Raw genomic sequence first — 24263 nt, forward strand, 5'->3', positions numbered from 1 at the left:
ACGGCTCATCATTTGAAAACAAACAGGAAATAGGACCCCAGATGTCTCTTCCCAAATCCTGAATCACTGAAGCACTTAATTATTGTCTCTTTAAGTAACTTTTCTACTATTCGATTGATTCGATTGTGCTCAAGTGGGGGCCCATCTCCCAATAAATTCTTCAGAAAAATTATTTTAGCTATTAGTCTGTCTGCTTCAAATGTCATAACCACACTTTTAGAAGCTGTGTTTTGAAAATTATCATCCTCCCAGCGCTTTGGGAGGCCAAGGCAGGAGGATCACCTGTCGTCAGGAGTTCAAGACCAGCCTGGCCAACATGGTGAAACCCCATGTCTACTAAAAATATAAAAATTAGCCGGATGTGGTGGTGGGCGTCTGTAATCCCAGCTGCTCTGGAGGCTGAGGCTGGAGAACCACTTGAACCCCGGATGCGGAGGTTGCGGTGAGCCGAGATTGCGTCACTGCACTCCAGCCTGAGCGACAGAGCAAGACTCTGTCAAAAAAAAAGAAGAGAAAAAGAAAATTATCACCAATGTTAGGGAAACAAGGAGCGCACATTGTTCTTTGAAAGTCAGCGTTATATGAAGATGTTACTGTGCTGGACACTCATCTTAATGCAGAAAAACCTGAGTAAGAGACATCACAGAAGTGGCTTTTCTCCTCTTAAGGAAAAGAGAAGTATTTCAAAAAGTGAAGAGAATTAATAACAAAGGTTTGGAAACACAAAGGAGGGTGCAGCGTTGAGGAAAAAGGAGGAGATGGCTTCCTACTGCTTGCTCTTAGGGTGTTTTGGGGGAAGAAGTAGTAAATTAAATCAGGCTGGAAACCTAAACTAGGGGCTGACTGTAAAGGTCTTCAAAGTCAGGTTTCTTCATCCTGTGGACCATGGGGGATCCTTCAATAGTTTTTAGAATATTCATCTCTTTAGAAAAAAAAAAAAAACAAACATGCATTTTCAATGAACATTAAGGAGATTCAGTGACCTTCTGATAATGACCATTTGGGAAAGCAGCAGACGGAGGCGACATAAAAACCGCTGCTGCCCAGCTCCAGCTTCCTTCTGTGTGAGGGATAACAGCAGGCGTCGCAAGGGCCCTGGGGCAGCCTTTCCCCTCGTTCACAGAGGACTCACCTTCTCCAATTCCATCATACCTATGGGTGCTTTTAAGAATTAATCTTAGTTACTCATAAATCCCAATTTATGCTATTAATCTAGACTACTAATCCTCATCTCCTATTACTTTTGCTGAAGGCCTATGAGATGCATTGAATAAGATGCTTTGGGTTTTAAGCCTCACATTTTATTTTTCTTTTAAAAAATGCTGGGGCACTAACATTGTGCAGAAGGATGATAGCTCAAAGCACAGGTGGTGTCTGAGAGAGGCAGGTTTTCAGGTGTGTTTTTGACAGACGCTCTAAGCAGGTGCGCCCCTATGGTGAGAGGCTTCCCAGATTCTCAAGTGGAGACACAATTGTTTTCTAATGTGTGATTGCTGCTAAGAAATAAACATCTCGGCTATAGGATCACACTGTAGTCCCTTTAAGCCCTCCCATTCCAAGTGGGTATATCGCTCCATGCAACAGTTCATAACACTGAGCAGAAGGAGCGGTTCCATATGAAAGAGCAGAAGAAACACAAGAAAACAAACAAAACCATTTTCGCTCATGGATGAACACATCCAAATGCCTCTTAGTCCGAGCGCGGTGGAGGCTGAGGGGGAAGGATCGCTTGGGCCCAGGAGTTGGAGACCTGCCTGGGCAACATGGCAAAACAATATCTCTAAAATAAAAATACAAAAATTAGCCAGGAGTGATGGTGTGCGCCTGTAGTCCCAGCTACTCAGGCAGCTGAGATGGGAGGATCGCTTGAGCCTGGGAGGTCAAGGCTGCAGTGAGCCGTGATCCTGCCACTGCAGTCCAGCCTGGCTTGGGTGACAGAGTGAGACCCTTCTCAAACAAACAAATTAAAAAACAAAAGAAAACCTCAAAACACCAAAAAAACCCAAATGAATTTTGAAAACAATATGTATGACTGAAAAAAGTATTGCTAAGTGTTGTAAGAAAAATGATACAAATGATAAATGATACAAATGGAAAATGGTACAAATTCTCTACCAATTACTTCCTACCTCTTTAGGTCCGAGAGAATTATAGAAACTGGGGGTCCTCTGTAAACTAATGGGAATTATATAACAAATTGCTTATATTTTCATTTTGTCTTTCCTAAGAAACAAAATCAGCATTTCAAATATAACAGGAATAAGAATGGCTATGCTTAAAATGCTACTTCTGGGTTAGATCACTGCATTGCTGTCAAACTCCAGGATGTGCAAATAGTTTCTCAGGTGGATTTTAGCAACTCAGTAAAGGTTTCTTACTTCCAGATGGCCTAAAGTTCCAATGTCATCTGATCACTATAGCTGCAGTTATAAAATCTCAGTCCTCATAAAAACACTGGGTGGAGAGACTGGCTATTTTTCAAGTGTAATCCCACAAACTGAGACGCCGTCTGGTAGCATTTTTGTGTTAGTATAAGGTCAGCCGAGAGAAAGGACAAATAGACCCAAAGTCAGGTGAGTAAGTTTATTGAACCTGCCAGCTCTCCACCACAGACAGAGGAGGCAGCCCTGAGCTTACAGAATGAGGGGTTTATATTGGGGAGAGAGACCCTGGGGTTGTTTGTTGGTTAACTTTGCCATATATTACCTTGTGACGTTTATGGTAGCAGCTAGATGAAGGAACTTAGAGGAGGGTGTAGGTAAAGTTTGTTCATGCTTCTCACGACCTCCCTCTGTGTGGTCTGGATGGTTTGGAATTAGGGTTTGCTTATTGTAGTAAGGTCTGATGAGTGAAGTCTGCCGGCTTCTCCTCAGCACTTGGATAAGGCTTAGAAATGTAAACAGGCTTGGGGGAAGGGTGAACAGCATGGAGAAGAAGTGCAGGGCATTCAGGGGAGGGGTGGGCAGTACAGAGGGGTTTGCGGGGAGTGTCGCCAGTGCCAAGAAGTTTTTTGGAGCAGTTTGTCCCTAACAGTTATGAAAAGGTAGGCATGTGGTGTGATCATCCCTAGTCCTTACAACAGTTTCTGCCCACGTAGTGCTTTAGATTAAAAAAAAAAATTGCATATATTGGCTCTAATTAGAACCTTGAGGGGGAGCTATTATTACCCTCTACTTAGTCAGAGCCAAGAAAAGCCCTGGTTCTTATTGCAAAGTCAAGGTGGGTCTGTGGAGCTTCTAAAACTTGAGGTCCTGGCCTGCACAGATATACACAGGCAAGAACCCTAATTTCATTATTTTTTTCTTTCTTAAAATATCACATTAACTTTGAATGGGCATCATGTATGTTACAAAGTGATGAGGCCGTCGTCACAGAGGAAAATTATACCTTTAACTCAGTTATTTCAATCTGTGTGTTCTGATTAGGATTATTTTAGTTTATATGATTGCCATTAATTTATCATTGTAAATATTTTAAAAATTTCACCTAAAATACATGTTATTTAAAGAGTTCTATGAAATGTTTTATGATTGGTGGTCGTATGTCTAAACATTTTCTAAATTTTAAAATAGATCTTAATTAGAATACTAAGATAAATGGAAGAAAATAGGAAATAAATTACCTTTCAGAAGGCAGTAACTTGAATAAAAGCACATATCATAAGCTTCACTCATCTGTGTGACAAGTTTCTATCTTGAAATGTATGTATAAATAGCACACATCTAACTAATTAAAAGGTGATAACTCAATAAATAAATTTAACAAAAGTTCTTTTTCATTAAGGAAAATGTGATTAACTATTGAACTCTCAGCACTCTACAAGTAATTTTGATATACCTTTTTTATTTATGAACCATTATCATTTTATTTATGAAAAAATTTCCTTTAATAGTTTTATATACAAACTATTTCTGGAAGATAATTTAATGATGAGAGAAATTACTAATTAGGAGACTCTGGTGTTTTGTTTTGCATGTCCAGATCTCTGCAGATTATTTTTATGTTGATTAAAGTGGAAGTAGTTGAATAATAATTTTTTTAAAAAGCAAGAGGAGAAAAGATACGATGTATCCATAGTATCTTCATGATGCATTTACAATTAATTCATCCTTTAGGAATTAGGGCTCCTGCTGAGGTGTCCCATGTGGGATTGAGACCAGGTCTCTAATTCTTCCTCTTCCCAGGGTCCTGAGCAATCACATCCAACGTTTAAATATTACTATGCTAAGTATAGTAGTCCCCCTGACCCCCGATCCAAGGTTTCCCTTTCTGCAATTTCAGTTACCTGTGATCAAGCACAGTGTGAAAATATTAAATGAAAAGTTCCAGAAATAAATAGCACATTTAAATTTTTGCACTGTTCCAAATAGCCTGAAGAAATCTGTCATCATCCCTGGGCTATGTCTCACCCAGGGCATGAATCCCACCTTTGTCCAGCATATCCATTGCCCTGTATAATGTGATTGTGCCAGAAACGACAGGATACATAGGATTCTGGACTGTCTGCAGCATCAGGTATCACTGGGGCTCTTGGAATGTATCCCTGAGGATAAGGGGGTACTACTGTATATTTAAAGCCAATATAAATATGAGTTTTCTTTTCTTATTGCATAACATTTCACCGTATTTCTGTAATACTATTTTGAAATGGTGAGGTTCTTCTTTGTAGTAGAGTTAGGAAATCTTGCATTGTATAATGAAATCCATGATGCACCTACCCTAAATTAAGGTGTGTGGGAGATGCAGGGGCCGAAGGAGTGTGCAGGCTGAGTGGAGAGAACTGCAAAGAGAAAGATGCACAATTCTCATGATTATTCAATGTTGCTCTCCCTCTGTGTTTGCAACCGGTATTAAATTTGGCCAGAGCTCAATAAGATAGCTTTTTCCTTTCACTGGCTTGTTTATACAGGGATAGAAACTATCCTATGGAAGTTGGAATCATTTTATTAAAGCAAACCTTTGCTGGTACTTTTCTCTCCAGCCCAATGCCCAGCAAATGAAGTCCGGACTGGATCATCGGGAGTCATTCTCAGTCCAGGGTATCCTGGTAATTATTTTAACTCCCAGACTTGCTCTTGGAGTATTAAAGTGGAACCCAACTACAACATTACCATCTTTGTGGACACATTTCAAAGTGAAAAGCAATTTGATGCACTGGAAGTGTTTGATGGTAAGTTTCTTTAATCTTTGTATATCAGTGACCTCGGTATCATTCATAAAAACACTATTACGATGTTTTAGTAACATAAAGACTTGAATATACTCTTGAGTTAACTTATGTTTTCCCAAAGCAAACACGAAAGAAACTAGTTTGGGGTTGTACATTCTCAAGAGATCAAGTGGTCTGTAAAACATTACCATATGATTGTTGTACTGTATTAGTCCATTTTCATGCTGTTGATAAAGGCATACCTAAGCCTAGGAAGAAAAAGAGATTTAATGGACTCACAGTTCCACATGGCTGGGGAGACCTCACAATCATGGTGGAAGGCAAGGAGGAGCAAGTCACATTTTACATGGATGGTGGCAGTCCTGAGAGAGAGAGAGAGCAAGAGCGGACGTGCGTGCGTGAGAGAGAGCTTGTGCAGGGAAAAATCCCGTTTTTAAAACCATCAGATTTTGTGGGACTTGCTATCAGGACAACAGCATGGGAAAGACCCACCCCCATGATTCAGTGACCTCCCACCAGGTTTTTCCCACGACACAAGGGAATTGTGGGAGATACAATCCAAGAAGAGATTTGGGAGGAGACACAGCCAAACCACACAATTGTTAACATTGTCACTTTTCAAACAGTTAGAATACTAAGCAAGACACCCTGAAAATGTACTGAATTTTCTTTAACCGTTATTTAATTTTTTTTTTTTTTTTTTTTTGAGACAGAGTCTCGCTCTGTCGCCCAGACTGGAGTGCGGTGGCGCGATCTCGGCTCACTGCAAACTCCACTTCCCGGGTTCACACCATTCTCCTGCCTCAGCCTCCCGAGTAGCTGGGACTACAGGCGCCTACCACTATGCCCGGCTAATTTTTTGTATTTTTAATAGAGATTGGGTTTCACGTGTTTGCCAGGATAGTCTCAATCTCCTGACCTCGTGATCCGCCTGCCATGGCCTCCCAAAGTGCTGGGATTACAGGCGTGAGCCACTTAATTTTTTCACATGGTGGTTTAGAGAAGATGATCTCAATAGCTCTTTCTCTCTCTCCTATATGTAATATCAATTCACAAGATATTTTAGGAAACTTAGGCCTAGAGGTATTTTAATCATTATTTTACTAGAAATAAGTAAAAATAATGGCTCACAGAGATTTCTAGATGAGAAACGCTACAGGAGTTTTTAAAGTGTGATTCTTTAAAATGGTGAAATATGGTTAACTGAACACGTGCAATATGTTTTCAACAATAGTCTTACGATTTTATGCAATTTGAATAAAAATTTTAGCAGTGATATGATTAAAAGTAATATGTGGTTGAATTGTCAATTTGAAATGGAAGGAATGTTAATATTTCTCTTTGTGTAAAACCATCATAGCCCAGAAAATTAGACCAGATACAATTATGGCTGTACATAATAACAGGGTTTTCACATATTTTGACAGATTTGTCATTGAGTTCAGATAAATAACAGTCAATTCAGTGAGAAAAATAAATTATTCTAATTGATTTGATGTGTGTTTGTATTCACTTTACTGAGTTGATGAATCAAATTGCTTGTATGGATAGACATCACTGAATCAATTAATGTATTTTCAAAAATGAATTAATAACTTGGAAATTAAACTCATTTTTATATATAGAAACAGAGAACGGGAGAGCAGTATTTTCATTTTCAGAGCATGGCTTTTTTAATATGTAAAGTAAAACAAACGTGCATTATTTACAACTTTTCCTTTAGTCTGTAGAGTAGAGAGAAGGAACTCATTAGGCAAGTATAAAAATGGGGTTTCTCGGCCGGGCACGGTGGCTCAAGCCTGTAATCCCAGCACTTTGGGAGGCCGAGACGGGCGGATCACGAGGTCAGGAGATCGAGACCATCCTGGCTAACACGGTGAAACCCCGCCTCTACTAAAAAAATACAAAAAACAAAAAACAAAAAAACTAGCCGAGCGTGGTGGCGGGTGCCTGTAGTCCCAGCTACTCGGGAGGCTGAAGCAGGAGAATGGCATGAACCTGGGAGGCGGAGCTTGCAGTGAGCTGAGATCCAGCCACTGCACTCCAGCCTGGGTGACAGAGCAAGACTCCGTCTCAAAAAAAAAAAAAAAATGGGGTTTCTCTTGTTGAGGAGGAAGGGAGGTAAACTGTATTTGAGGCCTATTAGGTATTATGCAAAAATTAAAATGTAGAGTATCCAGCCTCACAGGCTGCATGTCTGTGTTTGTGTTTGTGTATATATAGACATATATATCCCTACAAAGGACATAAAAATATATTTAAATAATTATTTTGAACTTACACATGTTCTTTCATTTCACAGTAGTTGAACTGAAATATAGCTGGCTGTGCTTTTAAGTCTCTTACTTTCAGGAGCAAATATTTATCAATAATTTATGCACTCATGGCTTGCAATTTGATCTCCTACAAATTTGGACAGATCATAGCCATTATAAACAACAGGCAAAATAGACATTAGAGACAATAGCATAATACTTGCTGTCAAAATTATCAGAGATCAATGACTAGGATTGTTCTGGTCTTAAACTTTTTTCTGCAAAGTGAAAGGTCAGAGTTTTATATGAATTTTTTTAAGCGATGACATTTTTGTTGCAGTAAATGTCAGGTTCGTATCTCTCTTTTTTTTTTTTGTAAGACAGGCTCTTTTATAGTTCATAGGTTGACCAAAAAACATGTTGTTGAATATATTGATTTTAGACTTTATTATCTCAAGCATATATTACTCTCTGTGGCTTAAGTAGTGGATATCCCATAATGCTTTTTAAAACACAGTGTTTTAATCATAATGAAACTCGATTGAGAAGACTGTCAAAATTAAAATTACAGTGTACACTGGTAGAATACTTAGTTTCCATTTTGGTAACAGAAATGGATACCTTCCTTTACTGCTGTGCTGGTTTTCTGCACATGCCAATTTGAATGTGTGCTTTTAAAGACTAGTCTTTCTAGAAGGTTAGTTACATTTTAGACAAAGAGAACAGATAGAACGTAATGAGGGTTCAGATGCTGGATTAAGAATACCTATAATTGGCCAGACTTGGTGGCTCACGCCTGTAATCCCAGCACTTTAGGAGGCCAAGGTGACTGTATCACTGAGGTCAGGAGTTCGAGACCAGCCTGGCCAACATGGTGAAACCGTGTCTAACTGCTAAAAAATACAAAAATTAGCTAGGCATGGTGGCGGGCGTCTGTAATCCCAGCTACCCAGGAGGCTGAGGCAGGAGAATCGTTTGAACCTGGGAGGCAAAAGTTGTAGAGAGCCAAGATTGAACCATTGCACTCTAGCCTGGGAGACAGAGCAAGATTCTGTCTCAAAAAAGAAAAAAAAAAAAAAAAAAAACCTAATCTTAAGTTCTGTCATTAAAAACGACATTTCAAAACGTCACAAATTCAGGTTAATTAATTTCCCAGTGGCATTTTATCTCAGAACATACATTATCCTTTTAAACACCAAATAAGCAAACCAACATACCAAACACACTCTGTCTTTGATTATGAAATACAAGCCACTCTTTTGCAGGGCATCTCCCAGGAAATTTAGCCATGACGTTTTTCACAGCGAGAACTATTAATGTCATTTCTTCTCCTCCTCCTTCACTCTGACCAAAGTCAGCGTTGCCCAGTTATTTAATATGCTAGTTTTGGGTTGTGGTTTTTTGTTCGTTTGTTTGTTTCATACTTCTTTCCTAGGGCTGCCATGACAAAGTACCATAAATTGAGTGGCTTCAACAGACTCTTTTCTTTTTTTTTTTTTTTTTTTGAGACAGAATTTCGCTCTTGTTACCCAGGCTGGAGTGCAATGGCACAACCTTGGCTCACTGCAGCCTCCACCTCCCAGGTTCAAACAATTTTCCTGCCTCAGCCTCCTGAGTAGCTGGGATTACAGGACCCTGCCACTGCGCCCAGCTAATTTTTTGTATTTTTGGTAGAGATGGGGTTTCATCATATTGGCTAGGCTGGTCTCGAACTTCTGACCTCAGGTGATCCACTCGCCTCTACCTTGCGAAGTGCTGGGATTTCACGTGTAAGCCACTGCGCCCGGCCTCAGCAGAAATTTCTGTTCACACAGTTCTGGATGCTGAATCTTGAAGCTCACGGGGTGGGCAGGGCAGGACTCTCCTCCAAGCCTCCCTCCCAGGCTTGCAGATATGGCCCCCACTCAGGGTGTGACTGTCTTAATCTCCTTTTCTTAGAAAGACACCAGTTATATTGGATTAGGACCCACCCATACTACCTCATTTAACCTTAGTTATGTCTTCAGGGACCCTCCCTCTCTCTCTTTCAAGTCGCATTTCCAAGTCCTGAGGGTTAGGACTTCAATGTGTAAAATTCGAGGGGGACCCACTCTAGTCCGTAACAGTCTTACTTGAAACAAATCATGAGAACTGCTCCTACTGGGAGTTCCACAGGGAGTGGAGTGCGGTTTCTCAGCATCTTTGCACAAATCAAATTTTATGTGTAACAACAAAGACAGGTGTCACTTTACTTCATAGCATTTGTATTATGAACAACAGCAAGAGCCGCCTTCTCCCAGTCCATAGTGTGTTCCCTAGGAGTGAACTGTGAAATGCAAAATGCCATGAGCACATTTACGAGGATGAGATCCTGTTGGGCTCATTGACAGAGTAGCGTCGTTGGCAGCTCCAGTGCCATGAAGCAGTTTCTCCTGATAAATGGCTTTGGGTTATGGTGTCGAGGGCGATGCCGGGTGACTCTCCACTGTGCTTTCTTTTCTTACCTATACATTCAGTATTAATTGTGTTGTCTCAGTGTTTTAAAAATAATTTCAAATACCATAGACAGACAGATGAAAAATGAAAAAACTAGATATGCATTTCAGGCCTTTGTCAAATTTACTTTAGGCCCTTGTCTTATAAAGAAGCAATGTGTACAGGTAAATTTGGAAGTTTCACCCACATCCAATTCCACTTGTGCCTCTCCTAGAGGAAGTTAGTATTCTGAAGCTGGAGTTGTATGGGTCATGGTTATGCATGTTTTATAACTATTTCTCTATCATCTACACGTACACATTTTATATGTCGCATTTTTTATTTTTTATGTAATTGTTATCCTATTATATTTATCTCTAAATATATATTTTTAGTGATAATCTGTTATATTAAGAATTACTTATGTGGATATGTGTATAGCTAGTTTGTTAATTTTAATGTTGTGTGAATCTAATTCTTTTTCATGGAATCTTCAATTCTTTTTTAAAACTCCAAATTACTAGTTTGATCTAAAATTTACCATGAGAAATCGTGCTAGAATACACATGTTCACTATATAAATAATACTTGCACACATGTGCTAGGGTTCATAGAAATATAATTGAACCTTCAGTTTTACTGGATATTACCAAATAGCCCTCCAAAGTGATTCTACTACTTTATACTTCCACTAGTATTACATGAAAGTTTCTATTTTCCGGTATAAGTGTGATGTTGTAAATACTAACCACAATACATATTACTTTCTTTTTTTTCAGTTACTGCTGTTTTATAGACAAAGCTCATTTAAATATGATGCCATTAATAGCATATGCACCTGAAATTATTTTTGTAGATTATTGTCTTATTTTTATCAGAAAATACATCTGTCACTATAGTCATTTGGAATTTGTTGTCCCCTTTTGGAATAATAATGTCTGATTGAACACGTAGACTCTACTGTAATAAAAAACTAAACCTAGTATGCATTTTGTAGGTGCTCACTCATCTCTGAATGTTTTTGTTTTTCTGTTTCACTTAGGTTCTTCTGGGCAAAGTCCTCTCCTAGTAGTCTTAAGTGGGAATCATACTGAACAATCAAATTTTACAAGCAGGAGTAATCAGTTATATCTCCGCTGGTCCACTGACCATGCCACCAGTAAAAAAGGATTCAAGATTCGCTATGCAGGTAAGTAAATGAGGTTTAGATTTTATATGAAAGTATTTTAAAACAGGTGATTTTCATTGAATAAAACAATTTAAATAGAAATTTACAATGTGGCCGGGCACGGTGGCTCACACCTGTAATCCCAGCACTTTGGGAGGCCGAGGTGGGTGGATCACGAGCCTGGCTAACATGGTGAAACTCCGTCTCTACTAAATATACAAAAAAATTAGCCAGGCGTGGTGGCGGGCGCCTGTAGTCCCAGCTACTCGGGAGGCTGAGGCAGGAGAATGGCATGAACCCGGGAGACGAAGCTTGCAGTGAGCCGAGATCGCGCCACTGCACTCCAGCCTGGGGGACAGAGTGAGACTCCGTCTCACAAAAAAAAAGAAGAAATTTACAATATAATCCTATTTCTTAAAGATTAATAATTAACTACAATAGAAATATATGATGGGGAATTATTCTGAATGATTCCTCTAAACTACATTAGGAAATTTGTTGCTTATTATTTAGAATTTGTTGTTAAAATTACAAACTGTTGAAATTCATATCATAGAAAGCAAAGACATTTTCCAAAAGATAAACTAATATAATCAAAATTAATTTTAAAATTTGTTTAAATGGTAAGGAAACAAACAGGAAAAGATAATTGTATTTCTATTAATTGCATAAGTGATGATAATCTCTTTCTATTAATAGTTATGTCTTTCTATCTGCAGGTCTCTTTATGTATGATTCACACCACATATATGTACATGCATATATTCGTACAAATAAGCATGTACATAATAAGTATATGTTTAATATATATATTTCCTTATCAAAATGTAAATTATTTTGTCCTTTCTCTATATACTTTAATCATTCTCTGCCAGCAGTGATTTATATTAACTAAATCAATTAATAACAAATTGATCAAATCAGTCAATATATTTATTAGACATTAAATCCTGTATACAATCGTCAATGTGATCTGACCACAGCAGTCTTTAAACTTTCCTACAGAAGCAGTTGGCAGGCTCTTCATTCCTGAGCACATTTCAATTACTAAGCAGAAAATCTAAATATTTCTCAAAATCTCACTCAACAATATGCTTGACAACTTTCAAGTTATGTTTTCCCGTGAAAGATGCTCACTGTGTATGAAGTGGACAGCGTGTGCTGACGGAGGATCGTTTATTCCTGTGTTGGTGTTTTACGTCTTTAGGGACTAGGAGCATCCAAAGGGAAAAACAGGAAACAGTCTTAAAAACAACAGCTTTAAGAAGAAGGTTTCAGCTCACTCTAGTTGGTAGACGTATAAAATGGTAAAAAGCATCAAGATTTTGAAAGGCCCTCGATGTGAGGATAACAGGCATGAAATTCAGACTTTCTTCCTCTGGAAGATTTAGTAAAATATACTCAGAGCTTTGCTACAAAGACATTGATGCAATGATGGGATTTGCATTCAGCAAACTCCTCGTTCCAAAAAACAGATAGTCAGACTCCTAAAGGTGTTTGAATTTTTCCAGTGTGCAAACATGGTCAGCACAGAGAAAATCATGATGAACATAATTTATCCTGTTTTACCTGAAGAGAAATTCTTAGTCGCCTGGTGGTATGATTATACCTTCAATTGTGAGAACAGTGATCTCTGTGTCTTTCAAAAGGTATTTTCATCTGTTGTCATACCACAAGAAAAGCCTCATTGTTAAACTATTTTGGGAGAAGAAGACTACACAATTTTGTGTTGTTTAAGTGGAGAGAGGGAGAGAGTGACAGAGAGACAGAGAGACAGATAGACAAACAGATATGTGTCGTATGTGAATATAACAAATTTCTTATCTATCTATCTCACAGCTTTTTACTTAGAGTTGGTGACTCGGTGATCTCTGCTAGGTCAGCACCAGTAATTTTTGAGCATTGATTAAATGAACGTGTCCCTAAAATATTAAGATGTGGGCAAGGGAACTCTAGCCCATAATATGCTCACATGACCACTCATTGCATCCCCAACATGTATTTGCCGTATGCACTTAAAACTGTTGATCATTCAGGCATGAAAGCAATATAATGGATCACTGTAATTGAAATCTGAGTTAAAAAAGACAAAGAAATGCCTGTCGAACTGTGGTTCTGGACAATTCCATACACTGTGCTAAGGGCAGGCTGAATTAACAATGCCCTTTCAGTGCTACCAGAAGCAAATGAAAGCTTCTGTATTGGGCAGGTTGAAAATACAGACTGGTTTGGCGTTCACCCCGAAATTCCAGAGTATCCACCTCTCCCAGTCTTCTCTCACCCTGGGTACCCATTTGACTTTTCATCCTGTATCCTGGCTTTTCCAAGGCTGCACCAGCAGAGTGGAAGGACCGGGCCCTGGCTCCTCTGAATTCCTCTTCCCACAGCCAGGAGTTGGGCCGGCAGGGCCCGTGCTCCAGTCTCTTTGTATTCTGTGCTATGATTTCCCCTGCAGGGCCCTTTGTGTCTTATTCTAAGTCAGTTAGGAAAGAAGAGGTATTTTTGAGAGCCTGGCGATAGAAGAAATACAGTAAAAGAAAATGGAACCTTATTGGAATCTGTAGAGTTAGATGCTCATCCTGCAAATTATATCTCTTAACGAATGGAGCTGTGTCATCAAGCACAGGTGACACCCAACGAACCTCATGGTCTCACTTCCTGCAGACTTTATTTAACTTATCTGTGACTTTGGAGAGGAATCTACAGTCTGATTGTTCTTTCTAATTTATTAACTTGTTTTTTTTTTTTTTGGCTAGCACAGTGGTTCCAAGGCATTGGTAATTCAGGGTGCCTGATTGTACTCCTACTTGGTCTAAACTAAGTATTTTGGTTCATTCAAAACTGAGAAAAATTTGGTCTAGAAACAACTGGAAGTAGAAAATGGTAGGGCCAATGGAGTGAATCAGGAGATTCTTATGATAGTGGATTTTCACTTAAGAAAAATCAGCCCGTTGTAAAAATGAAATGGTACTTCAGAGGCTCACCCAGCTGAGAATATTCTCTGAGGACACTTCTCTCAGGAACGCGGTTGACAACTGGGGCCAGACACGTAGATGTTGCTTCTGGGCACCACTATGATAGAAAACCTTCAGAAAGTTTCTTCTGAATATATTTCCAAGGAAAGGAGCAGCGCCAGGCATTCAGACCTGCATGTGTGTGCTTTTACATGGAAGCCCCAGAGGGAAGTGGAAGATCTAAAATCCCCTTCTTTAAAAAGAAACCAAGGTTCCCAGTTCTTAACGACTTTCTCTGTTGTATTGTTTAAATTCGTCTGAAGTGAGTTCCTAGGATTTTGTGCAGTAGTGACCTCACCTTGTGCAGTAGTGACCTCGCCTTGTGCGAATGAAGCAGGTTTCTTTGTCTAAATGTGTAAATAAGATGCAGAGACTTTTAGCCGTAGAAATGTGACATTCTGGGTGAGTGGGACTATTATTTTCACAAACGCCCGCCTCTGGTTCTAAAAAGTCTCCTTACAAAGGGGGATGATTAAAACTATATTGTGAGATTGTTATTGACTCAAGATAATGCATTTTCTTCAAAGATTTCATTCAAATCCCATATATTAAAAAAGAAGGTTAAAATCTACATCATTGTACAGTCCAGAAGTTTCACTCAACAGCAACAAGGAAAAAAGTTAATGGCCTTGATTTAGAGCATGTTATATATTTCTACTTTCTCTGTTTTAACCATACTTAAAAAAAACATGGAGAATATTTTTGTTTCAAATATGATGCCTTGTGCAGTACCCTATCACTTTTATCCTGGTGACAGATGTGCTTACTGAAGTAAGTAACCTGCTTTAGAGAGGTGAGTGAGGTCTTTCAAAATGATCCTTCTAGACCAAGCTTGTCCAACCTGCAGCCCATGGGCTGCATACGGCCCAGGATGACTTTGAATGCAGCCCAACACAAATTTGTAAGCTTTCTTAAAATGTGATAAGATTTTTATGCAGTTTCTTTTATAGCTCCTCAGCTATCATTAGTGTTAGTGGGTTTTATGTGTGGCCCAGGGAAGCCAGAAGATTGGATACTCCTGATGTTTCTCACAGTAGTCAGGATCCTAGCATCACACTGACTCACAGCTGCAGGTGATCTCAACTTCAGCGTAAGAGACTTGCGTCTTGACTCTCGAGTTGTGGAATGCTCTTTAGAACAAACTTACCTACTGGTGCTCATTTCCTACTGTTTGGAAATCAGAAGGCGTTCGTTTATAGACTCTCACCAAGGCAATGGCACTGGCCATTTGTTTGCTTGTTCACTTATTTGTGTGTGTGTCTGTCTGCCCACAGCACCTTACTGCAGTCTGACCCACCCCCTGAAGAACGGGGGTATTCTAAACAGGACTGCAGGAGCGGTCGGAAGCAAAGTGCATTATTTTTGCAAGCCTGGATACCGAATGATCGGCCACAGCAACGCAACCTGTAGACGAAACCCACTTGGCATGTACCAGTGGGACTCCCTCACGCCCCTCTGCCAGGGTAAGAAATGCATTTTCATCTCCAGCCTTGTTTCCTGTGTATTACTTTCAATTTAATCACTCTCTGAAAATAAGTGAAATGCTAACTAAGGATAAAAGGTAAGGAAAAATTGAGTGTCGTCTTATAACAATACGAATTAAGCCTTCCACTGGCCATGTAAACTTTCCTGTTGGATAGTCTGAATTTGGAGAAGGGTTGGACATTCACTAGATCCAGGGCCAAGTTATTCTAACACTTACTTGTACTTCCTCTTGAAGTAAAACACTGTGTCATCCGATTTAAGATTCAAAATAATTTTTCTTTACCACTGTATTAATTTTAAAACATTAATTTCTGAAAAACTCATTGTCCTTATTTTAGTTTAAAAACTCATTCTTTGAGCCATAAGCTCTGTATTTGATTTTGTTTGGCTATTTAAATCTAGGGCTTGTTAAAGTTGATTTCAATATTTCATGCCTTTTTTTTTTTGCATTTTATCTATCATGTGCATAAAAACCAGGTTTTCAAATAAGGCATTTTAATTTTAATTGAAGGCTTTGAAGTCATGAAATTTTCATAGTTTTGTCTTATCAAGGTTTATATTCATAATGAATTATATTAGTCTTTGAAAGCTAATTATGATATATGAGTGGAAGCTCATATTGGCTCTCTTTTTTCTCATTTTCATTAGATATTAGATTTTCTGGTATTGCTTATGAGACAGTAATAGATACTTATACTTATCACACTTACTGTAGGTTCCTTTGACTATGAGAAGTTGATCAGACACTTAGCCTGTATTGTTTATGTTTTACCTCTAAAAATTCTTATTTAATGTAAAATAAACATAGAGATAGATTCAAGCAGCTTACTTCATTAGCAATGATTAGAATGATGATTTTTTTCTTTACAAGAATACTTTTTCTTTTAGAAGAAGATATAGTTCTCATTTGCTTTAAATGTTCTGTGACTCTGTTTATAGAACAGAGTCATAGACTCTATTGCTGAAGAGACCCAACTTCAGCTCAGAGAACACGCCGTGGTCTCTGCCCCACTGGCACTGGAAACAACGCTAATGACAGAGTCACAACCCCAACGGCAGGCTGGACACAGGAAAGGGAGTTGGTGGAATGGGCAGAAATTCCTGAAGTCATTTCCTGCCCTCTAGAGTCAAAAGCCTAAGGAGAATGTGCTCTCCAGGCCTAAGCACAAAGGAGTACGGAAAGGGACCTTCATGTCTCAAAGGGACCCGGGTGACGCCAGGCACATGCCAGTCCGTCTTTCTGATTGTTAAGCAAGGAGTTCTGGAAACAGTTTACGAGGTGGAGACATGGCTTGCTCTTTCAGTGAATGGTTGAGAAGCGTTAAAGGATGTCAAATATATAGCTTTGGGATAAGTCTTGACTTCTTTCTTCTTCTCCCATGGCCTCCCCCAGCAGAACTATTTAATGCTAAGTTAAATGATTCAGAAATACCAATAGTGCACACTGTAAATGAGGCTCTTCTGACATCTTTGCAGCTGTGGCCAAGGAATTTGTGGGAACATGATCAGGGAATCTCTTCTTTGAGTGGAACATGGCAGAGAGGCAATGGCTTTGTGTGTGGGGGATGCTAGAATGCGCACCACGTTTTAGAAGAAGAGTTAGAGTATCTTCCTTCAGATTTGTTCTTGGCAATAAATAACTTACATGACTTTGTTCTCAAATTATAAAATATTTAAGAAGTATCATTTTTCAAAAACAGACTTGAGACTTTCTACACTTCCTGTTAACCTTTCTGTTAACCCAGGAGTCAATATGGTTTTGTTTTTCTCTTCATACATGTTGACCTTTTCACTTGGAGGGATCTTAAAAGCAATCTAGTTGAACTACTTATTTTTGTGTATTTGAAACTGAAACACATGAAAGTGAAAGGACTTCATAATCATAAAAATGTTGGTCTAGAATTCAGTCTTTCTGTGAGCCTGACCAGTGTTAAAGTGGAATTGTTTCTTGCCAGAAGAAATTATACTTAAAATAGAATCTTGCAAATACCAATTCTGAAAGAATCTATATTTTAAGCACTTAAATTCATTTCCTGTGCAAGAGTCACCTTGTAGATATTTATAATTTGTGTAAAATAGCATTTTAATTATAATATAAAACTATTTTCATTATATATAGACTGTAATGCTTTAAACAAAAAAATTAGCATAAAGTAGAATTTTTTGAACCTTAAAGTTGTGTGGTAAAATTAAATAAGCATTTTTATCATTTTTAAAACAAAATTAAACCTTTAAAATAAAGAGTAAATATAATGATTCTCTGGATAAAGGCCACTGAGAAGGAATTATAAAATTTTAAACAGCATAAGGTTGTACAACATACATTGGCAATTTATAACCCGGCAGTCTTTTGCTTATGCTTAAAGAATTATTACAGTTGATTTCACTAAATTTAATGTAAAATATAAATGTGTGATTTTTGCAGTGTGCAACAAAGGGAGATTTTATTTGGTTTAGCCTACATTTTCCTTCTGTTACTTTTAGAATGTGTTTTTTTGTTTTTTTTTTTTTTTGAGATGGAGTTTCGCTCTTGTTGCCCAGGCTGGAGTGCAGTGGCGTGATCTCAGCCCACTGCAACCTCTGTCACCTGGGTTCAAGCAATTCTCCTGCCTCAGCCTCTCAAGTAGCTGGGATTACAGGCACCCGCCACCATACCTGGCTAATTTTTTGTATTTAGTAGAATTGGGGTTTCACCATTTTGCTCAGACTGGTCTTGAATTCATGACCTCAGTTGATCCACCTGCCTCAGCCTCCCAATATGCTGGGATTACAGGTGTGCACCACTGTGCCCAGCCTTAGAATGTAGGTCTTTTACATACTGTATATACTTCCCTAAGTTATAGAAACACTCTGGCCTCATATGACAGTTAGAAAGAGACTTCATGGGTTTTCAGCTGCTTTTCTTCGGCAAATTGCATATGGTGTGTTGTGGATTATACTAGAAACCTTCTCCCATCCACTCACAGATATGTTGAGCAGTTGTGTGTGCTGACCCATGGGGAAATAACAACAACAACAACAACAAGATTTGTTTCCTTCCAAGGGACTCACAGTCTAATAATGAAAAATAGAATTCTAGGCTGGGTGCAGTGGCTGACACCTCTAATCCCAGCAACTGTGGGAGGCTAAGGTGGGTGGGTGGATTACTTGAACACAGGAGTTCAGGCCAGCCTGGGCAACATGGTGAAACCCTGTCTCTACAAGAAGTAGAAACATTAGCCAGATGTGGTGTGCACCTGTAGTCCCAGCTACTTGGGAGGCTGAGGTGGAGGGATGACTTGAGCCCAGGCAGGAGGCAGAGGCTGCAGTAAGCTGACCTCATGCCACTGCACTCCAGCCTGGGAGACAGAATGAGACCAAAAACAAACAAACAAAAATTGTAAATGATGGTAACTGTCACCGTGGATGGACAGCATGACCTGGAATATAGAGTTGCACATTTGGCTGTGTATAACAGATTAAGCAACATCCTTAGTGATATGCAAATAAGACCCTTTGATGACTGCCTCAAAAATATATGTAATCAGAAAAATTTTTTTAAATCATAGATTCAAAAAGTTATTTTGAGGCTGAAACACTTTAAAAAGAAGAAGACATTCTGATTATCATCGATGTATTGCTCTTTTCCTCCGGTATTAAAAATGAAACATTAAGGGAACCTTATTTTCTATTTGGTTCTTGGAATCTTAATTAGTAATTTTAATTTACAAGCAGAGATATATGGCACTTAGAGAATTTTATTTTCAGTTCTAAGATAATTGAAGACATGTTCTGTCTTTTTTAAAAAAAATTAGCGTTTTTGTTTAAAGACAGTTAATATATATGGAAGAATTGTCACCATTTATGTGATCCTGAATTGCTGACAATTCATAATTATGACATAAAAATGAATAAAATAAAAATGAAATATGAAATAAAAGACTAGGTGAGCTCTTTCTTTAAAGTGTTTGAAACTCCACATAGGAAAAACAATTTTCAAAAACCCCAGCTAAATTAACACATCACCACATCATCGGCACTCAAATCAGCTCAGAAGTCTTTCATGATTTTATTTTTCCCACAGATGTTCACATTCGATATAAAGCTGGGACATGAGAATCTCCATGTAGCACATCTGTAGGGATAAAGTTACAGGTTTTACATCTGAAGCCTCTAGGCCTCAAGCACACTGTCCAAAATAAAAGTAGATACAAGGGCTATGTTTATGGAGAGGGTATATATTTTATATAATTTCTTGACATATTTCCTTTTGTATTACTTCAAATACAGGCACAGCAATGTTAGCTATGTGTCTGTTTTTGTAGATTAAGGTTGTTGCTGTGGGTCTGAAGCCTCATACAAGTATTAAGGAAGTTATGCCTATTTTCTTTTCAATTCAAACTTAGTTCTGAGTTAGGCGCTGCAGGCAGGTACCAAGGTGAATAAAAAATATTCCCAGCTCTTACGACTCTGCTAGTCCGGAGGCAGAGAGTCTTATAAACTAGTAAGTACAATTCAATATGATAGTCAGCAGGAATGGATGGTCATCCAGCGGGGGCAGCACAGAAGGTCCAGGATAGTTTTCTCTGATGGGATATCTGAGCTGGAATGTGAAGGGGACGTGGTGGAGGACGAGGGGCTGGAGAAATGGGCAGGAGCAGCCCGTGGAGAATCTCAGCTGCATATTTATGTGGCTTTCACCTTCTGTCCTTGCTCGATGAGACTCCACTAAAGAGCAAAAGAGACACAATCCCATCTGCATTTTAGAAAGCTTGATCCTTCAGTGGCATCATGAATGATTGGCGTGAATCCTGTCTGGAATCACGAGTACTCAGTGGGTTGTAGCAATGTGTGTTTGAGGGATATGAAGACTTCTAGAAATAGAGTGAGAAACAAGTTTTGCATGAAAACAGATATTGAAAATACTTAGGAAACAGAGTCCGCAGTCTCTCCTGAAAGCAGGTGAAAAGGAAGAGATAATTCTGGAATGACATATGTTGGTGGAGGGCTTGATTGCTGGGAGTATCTGGTACCACTCACTGAAATAAGGGCCACGTGAGGGAAAGGAGGCTTCACGAAATTGATTTTGACATTTGTGCTCAGGTCCAGGGGGCAAGCTGTCCCCAGTAGTGAGTCTGAGGCTAAGAAAAGATGGAGTTTTGAAAATTACCAGTAATGAGCCAGTGGATTTTAAATTAGTTTAAGATACTGGGTGCTTCATTTGCTTTATCATATTTGACTTTGTAAGTTTTATAAGGACCAATTCAAATGAATAAAATTGTAATTACAGAAAGACTATCTGCTGTGATGCATTTCAAACTAGGCAGCTCTACCATAAAATAAATAACAGTTTCGACTCTGACAGCATCTCACATTTGGTCAAAAGTGGTTATAAATCCTGCAATAAATCATATAGAAGGTTGTTGAGATAATTGGGAATGTAATTACAGATGCAAATGTTAAAATATTTTAAGACTTTCACATCCAACTTAAAGGTCATCATAGTTATTTAATTATTTTATTTGAAAACTGTAAAAAAGGAAAAATAATTTTTAAAAACGGCAAATATCTCTTTGGGGCATTGGGAACTTAAAATCTGTATTGATCTGTTTAATATTACAGTTATCCTTGAGTTGACATTATATTTTTTTCTCAATGATTTGAAAAGCAGTCCGTTTATTCTTACATAAAATAAATACAATTTATAAACTTCCTAAATGCATAAAGGACATTCATTCATCCTTTTTTACAAAATGTCTAGACTAATATATCCAAATGGTTACTAAAATGTAATGGTTGCCTTTTAATAAATGAGCAAGATCAAACCTAGAATATTGAGCTCATTCTCTTTTAGGCCCCCCAACTACTGATCTTACAAACCATGTGAATGCCACTGTGCCCCTCGGACCCGAGCAAAATGCCCTGCCCCTTGTAGCCATTTGGTAAACATTTTAAATTTGGAAAATCACTAAGTCATGATTTTCTAAGATACATATTTGAGAATATTTTTCCCTTTAAAAATTATTTAGAATTTGTTTTTGTTCTCTTCTATTTTAATTCACTTTTTTGCCAGTGATATTATAGATGCATCAAATTTTTTAGAGAAAAATTACTCGGATTTGAAATCGGAGGATACATCGTGAGGGTCATCCCCTTCAAAATTAGCCCCTAGAAGGCCAGGGAGCCCTGATCTCTCTAAGCCTGCTTTCGGCCATGTAAAATAGAGATTTGGATATCTACATCCCAGAATTACTGAGAGGATTAAATAAATAATATAGGATAAGCCTTCAAATATGACATGCATGCGAGTTACGATTGTTAGGTCTGGAAGGGGATTTGGGAGGCACCCTCTCCAAACCCATCCCAAATTGTGGGGTTCAAAGTAGCAGAACCCAGGCCGCAACCCCAACAGAGCTCTTCCCGAGACCCTTGACGGCTCGCAATTAGCTTGTGGATTCAGCAAATAAAAGTTTCGCTAGCGATCGTCTGTCAGTGAGAAGATGGGGCCGGCAAGATGCATTTTATTGGTTTCAGGGAATTCCAGGTTGTTTTTCTCACTTCGCCTGACCTTTTAAATTATTTCTCTCTGTGTTGGTTTTTATCGTCCTTGATAAAGCCAGGCAGCTCTTCTGTCCTCAGGCTTCATTTCCTGCCTTAAAGTAAGAAACTCTGCCAAGCAGCTGTTTCCATTATCAGCACACTAATCTTATTCATCTTGAGGAGAAGCCTGAATTAGAACTGAAATTTTCTGTGTTATCTCAAAGATCCAGTTAAACTGGCACGTCGGAGTGCACTGCTTTCAAGTTCCCTGGTCAAAGAGAGAGCATCTCCCAGACAGCTATTTACTTTCAAGGTCTGGTTCTCAGAGCCTTCTATCAGCTGTGGCTTTTGCTTGGAGTGGAGTTTGTCTATTGTTTGTTTATGATTTGCTAGCGTTTTACAGCCAGTAAAGAGGACAAAAAGCAATCATTCTCACAAATTACGTGATTAAGCTTCTGTTTTTAAAGTCAGAACTTTTAGATCGAGATAGCTGCCTGTATTCTGCTTATACATAGCATGGCAAAGGACGCAAACTGGTGCAAAGAGGTGGGTGGAGGGGACAGAGGACGCACATGGATGTATGTCCGTGTGTATCTCTTCAGTCCTCATAGATGCTGTCGCTCACAGACAATGTTACAGAAAAAAAAAAAAGCCTAATTATCTCAGGTGGGATTTAAGCTGCAGCCTTTCAGATTCCAAAATCTAAGGGATTTCCATTATACCATGCATTCACCCCTAAACATGGTGTTTACCCACAGGGAGGGCATCTCTCAGAGGAAACTCCTTTTACTTTATACAAAATTTTTTAAACAACGTCATTGTCAAACGTTAGGAGGATATGTTAGGAGACCTGGTATAAATGAATTAATTGAGGTATTTTGTAAATCTTAACAATCCTTCACTTATGAACATAAAGAGCATAGGTAGTTGAGACTTTTATCTTGATTTTTTATATGCATATCTATTTGCTTCTATTTCATTATCAATCTCCTCCTCTGTTTTGTGAGATTAATACAAGATTTCTAGACATTTAGATTTCATTAGAAACTTAAATAGAAATTTCTGGGATTTTAAATGTCAAATCACATACTACGATATGTGTGTGTGTGTATGCTTGTGTGCCTGAATGTCAAATCACATGCTATGGCATGTATGGATATGTATGCTATCATGCCTACAATCAGAATAGGTTGTAGGCATTATGTCAGTCAGACTGTAAATTATCAGAATGTGAATCCACACAGTCCATATAGCTCAAACTGGCCAACTCCCATCAAGCATGTTGTGAAATGAGGTTTATCCCATTTGCCCTTGCTTAAATCTACCTCATACATTCTTGCGGGATTCGAAAGGAGTGCTTGGGTACAGCACTGTGCAGTGGTACAGTCAGGCTCCCACAATTGAGTGATGGGTTCCTCCCATCCCCAGCATTTTCTGGCTGCGTGACCCTGGACAGGGCAAGTGACTTCACTGAACTTCTTTATTTGCAAATGGGCGTAAAGGTGCTCCCCCACCTGGTTTGAAAGATTAAACGCAAATGTTGGCATGAAACCTTTATCATACTGCCAGGTAAGAACAGGAGCCCAACCAAAAAGGAATTCTCATGCAGTCAGACATGTTTGCACCCAGGGAGGTTTTTGGTGTAAACTTGTTGGTTGGCTGTCAAGCGAAGTGTTGTTGAACGGCAAGTCAGCAATGTTTAGGTAACTAAGCTGGTAACACATTTCCCTTCTTGTTCATAGTAGCTCAAATCAGACATTGATTCTCTTTTCCTGTAAAGGGCCAGGTAGACCTTCAGTCTTTGGGGGTCATCTGCAGTCTCGATGGCATATTCTTTGTCTGTAAATGTTTCACAATTAAGAAAACGATGTAAGAGCCATTGTTATCTTGCGAGCTGTAGCAAAACAGGCTGCAGGCTGGTTTTGACCTACAGGCCATAGTCTGCCAACCCCGGATCAAAGTAATCTTCCAAAATCAGACTGAAATGCAGAGTCCAATGCCACCAATATCAGTTTGATTCTCTGCAGTTTGCAAATCGTATGTCAGGCATTTTACTGAGGACATATAATTTTCCTCTACCGTGTGCTAAAACCCAGCATGTTTATTCATTCAATTACAGAATGCATTTCCTCTGTCCATGTTTAGCACACACTGAGCATCCCAAAACTTCACATATTCTAACTGTGTGAAATGTGGTT

At 38.8% G+C, this 24263-nt stretch overlaps 1 protein-coding gene across 1 annotated transcript in view; it reads left to right on the forward strand.

The window, feature by feature from the left end:
• Positions 1-24263, forward strand: part of CSMD1 (CUB and Sushi multiple domains 1) — a 2043790-nt gene that overhangs the window by 1884561 nt on the left and 134966 nt on the right. The window contains 3 exon segments of the mRNA XM_050802644.1: positions 4982-5170; positions 10922-11068; positions 15336-15524. Of these exon segments, the coding sequence (XP_050658601.1) occupies positions 4982-5170; positions 10922-11068; positions 15336-15524 (525 nt within the window).

Source organism: Macaca thibetana, chromosome 8, assembly GCF_024542745.1.
Source record: "Macaca thibetana thibetana isolate TM-01 chromosome 8, ASM2454274v1, whole genome shotgun sequence".
Taxonomy (NCBI): Eukaryota; Metazoa; Chordata; class Mammalia; order Primates; family Cercopithecidae; genus Macaca; species Macaca thibetana.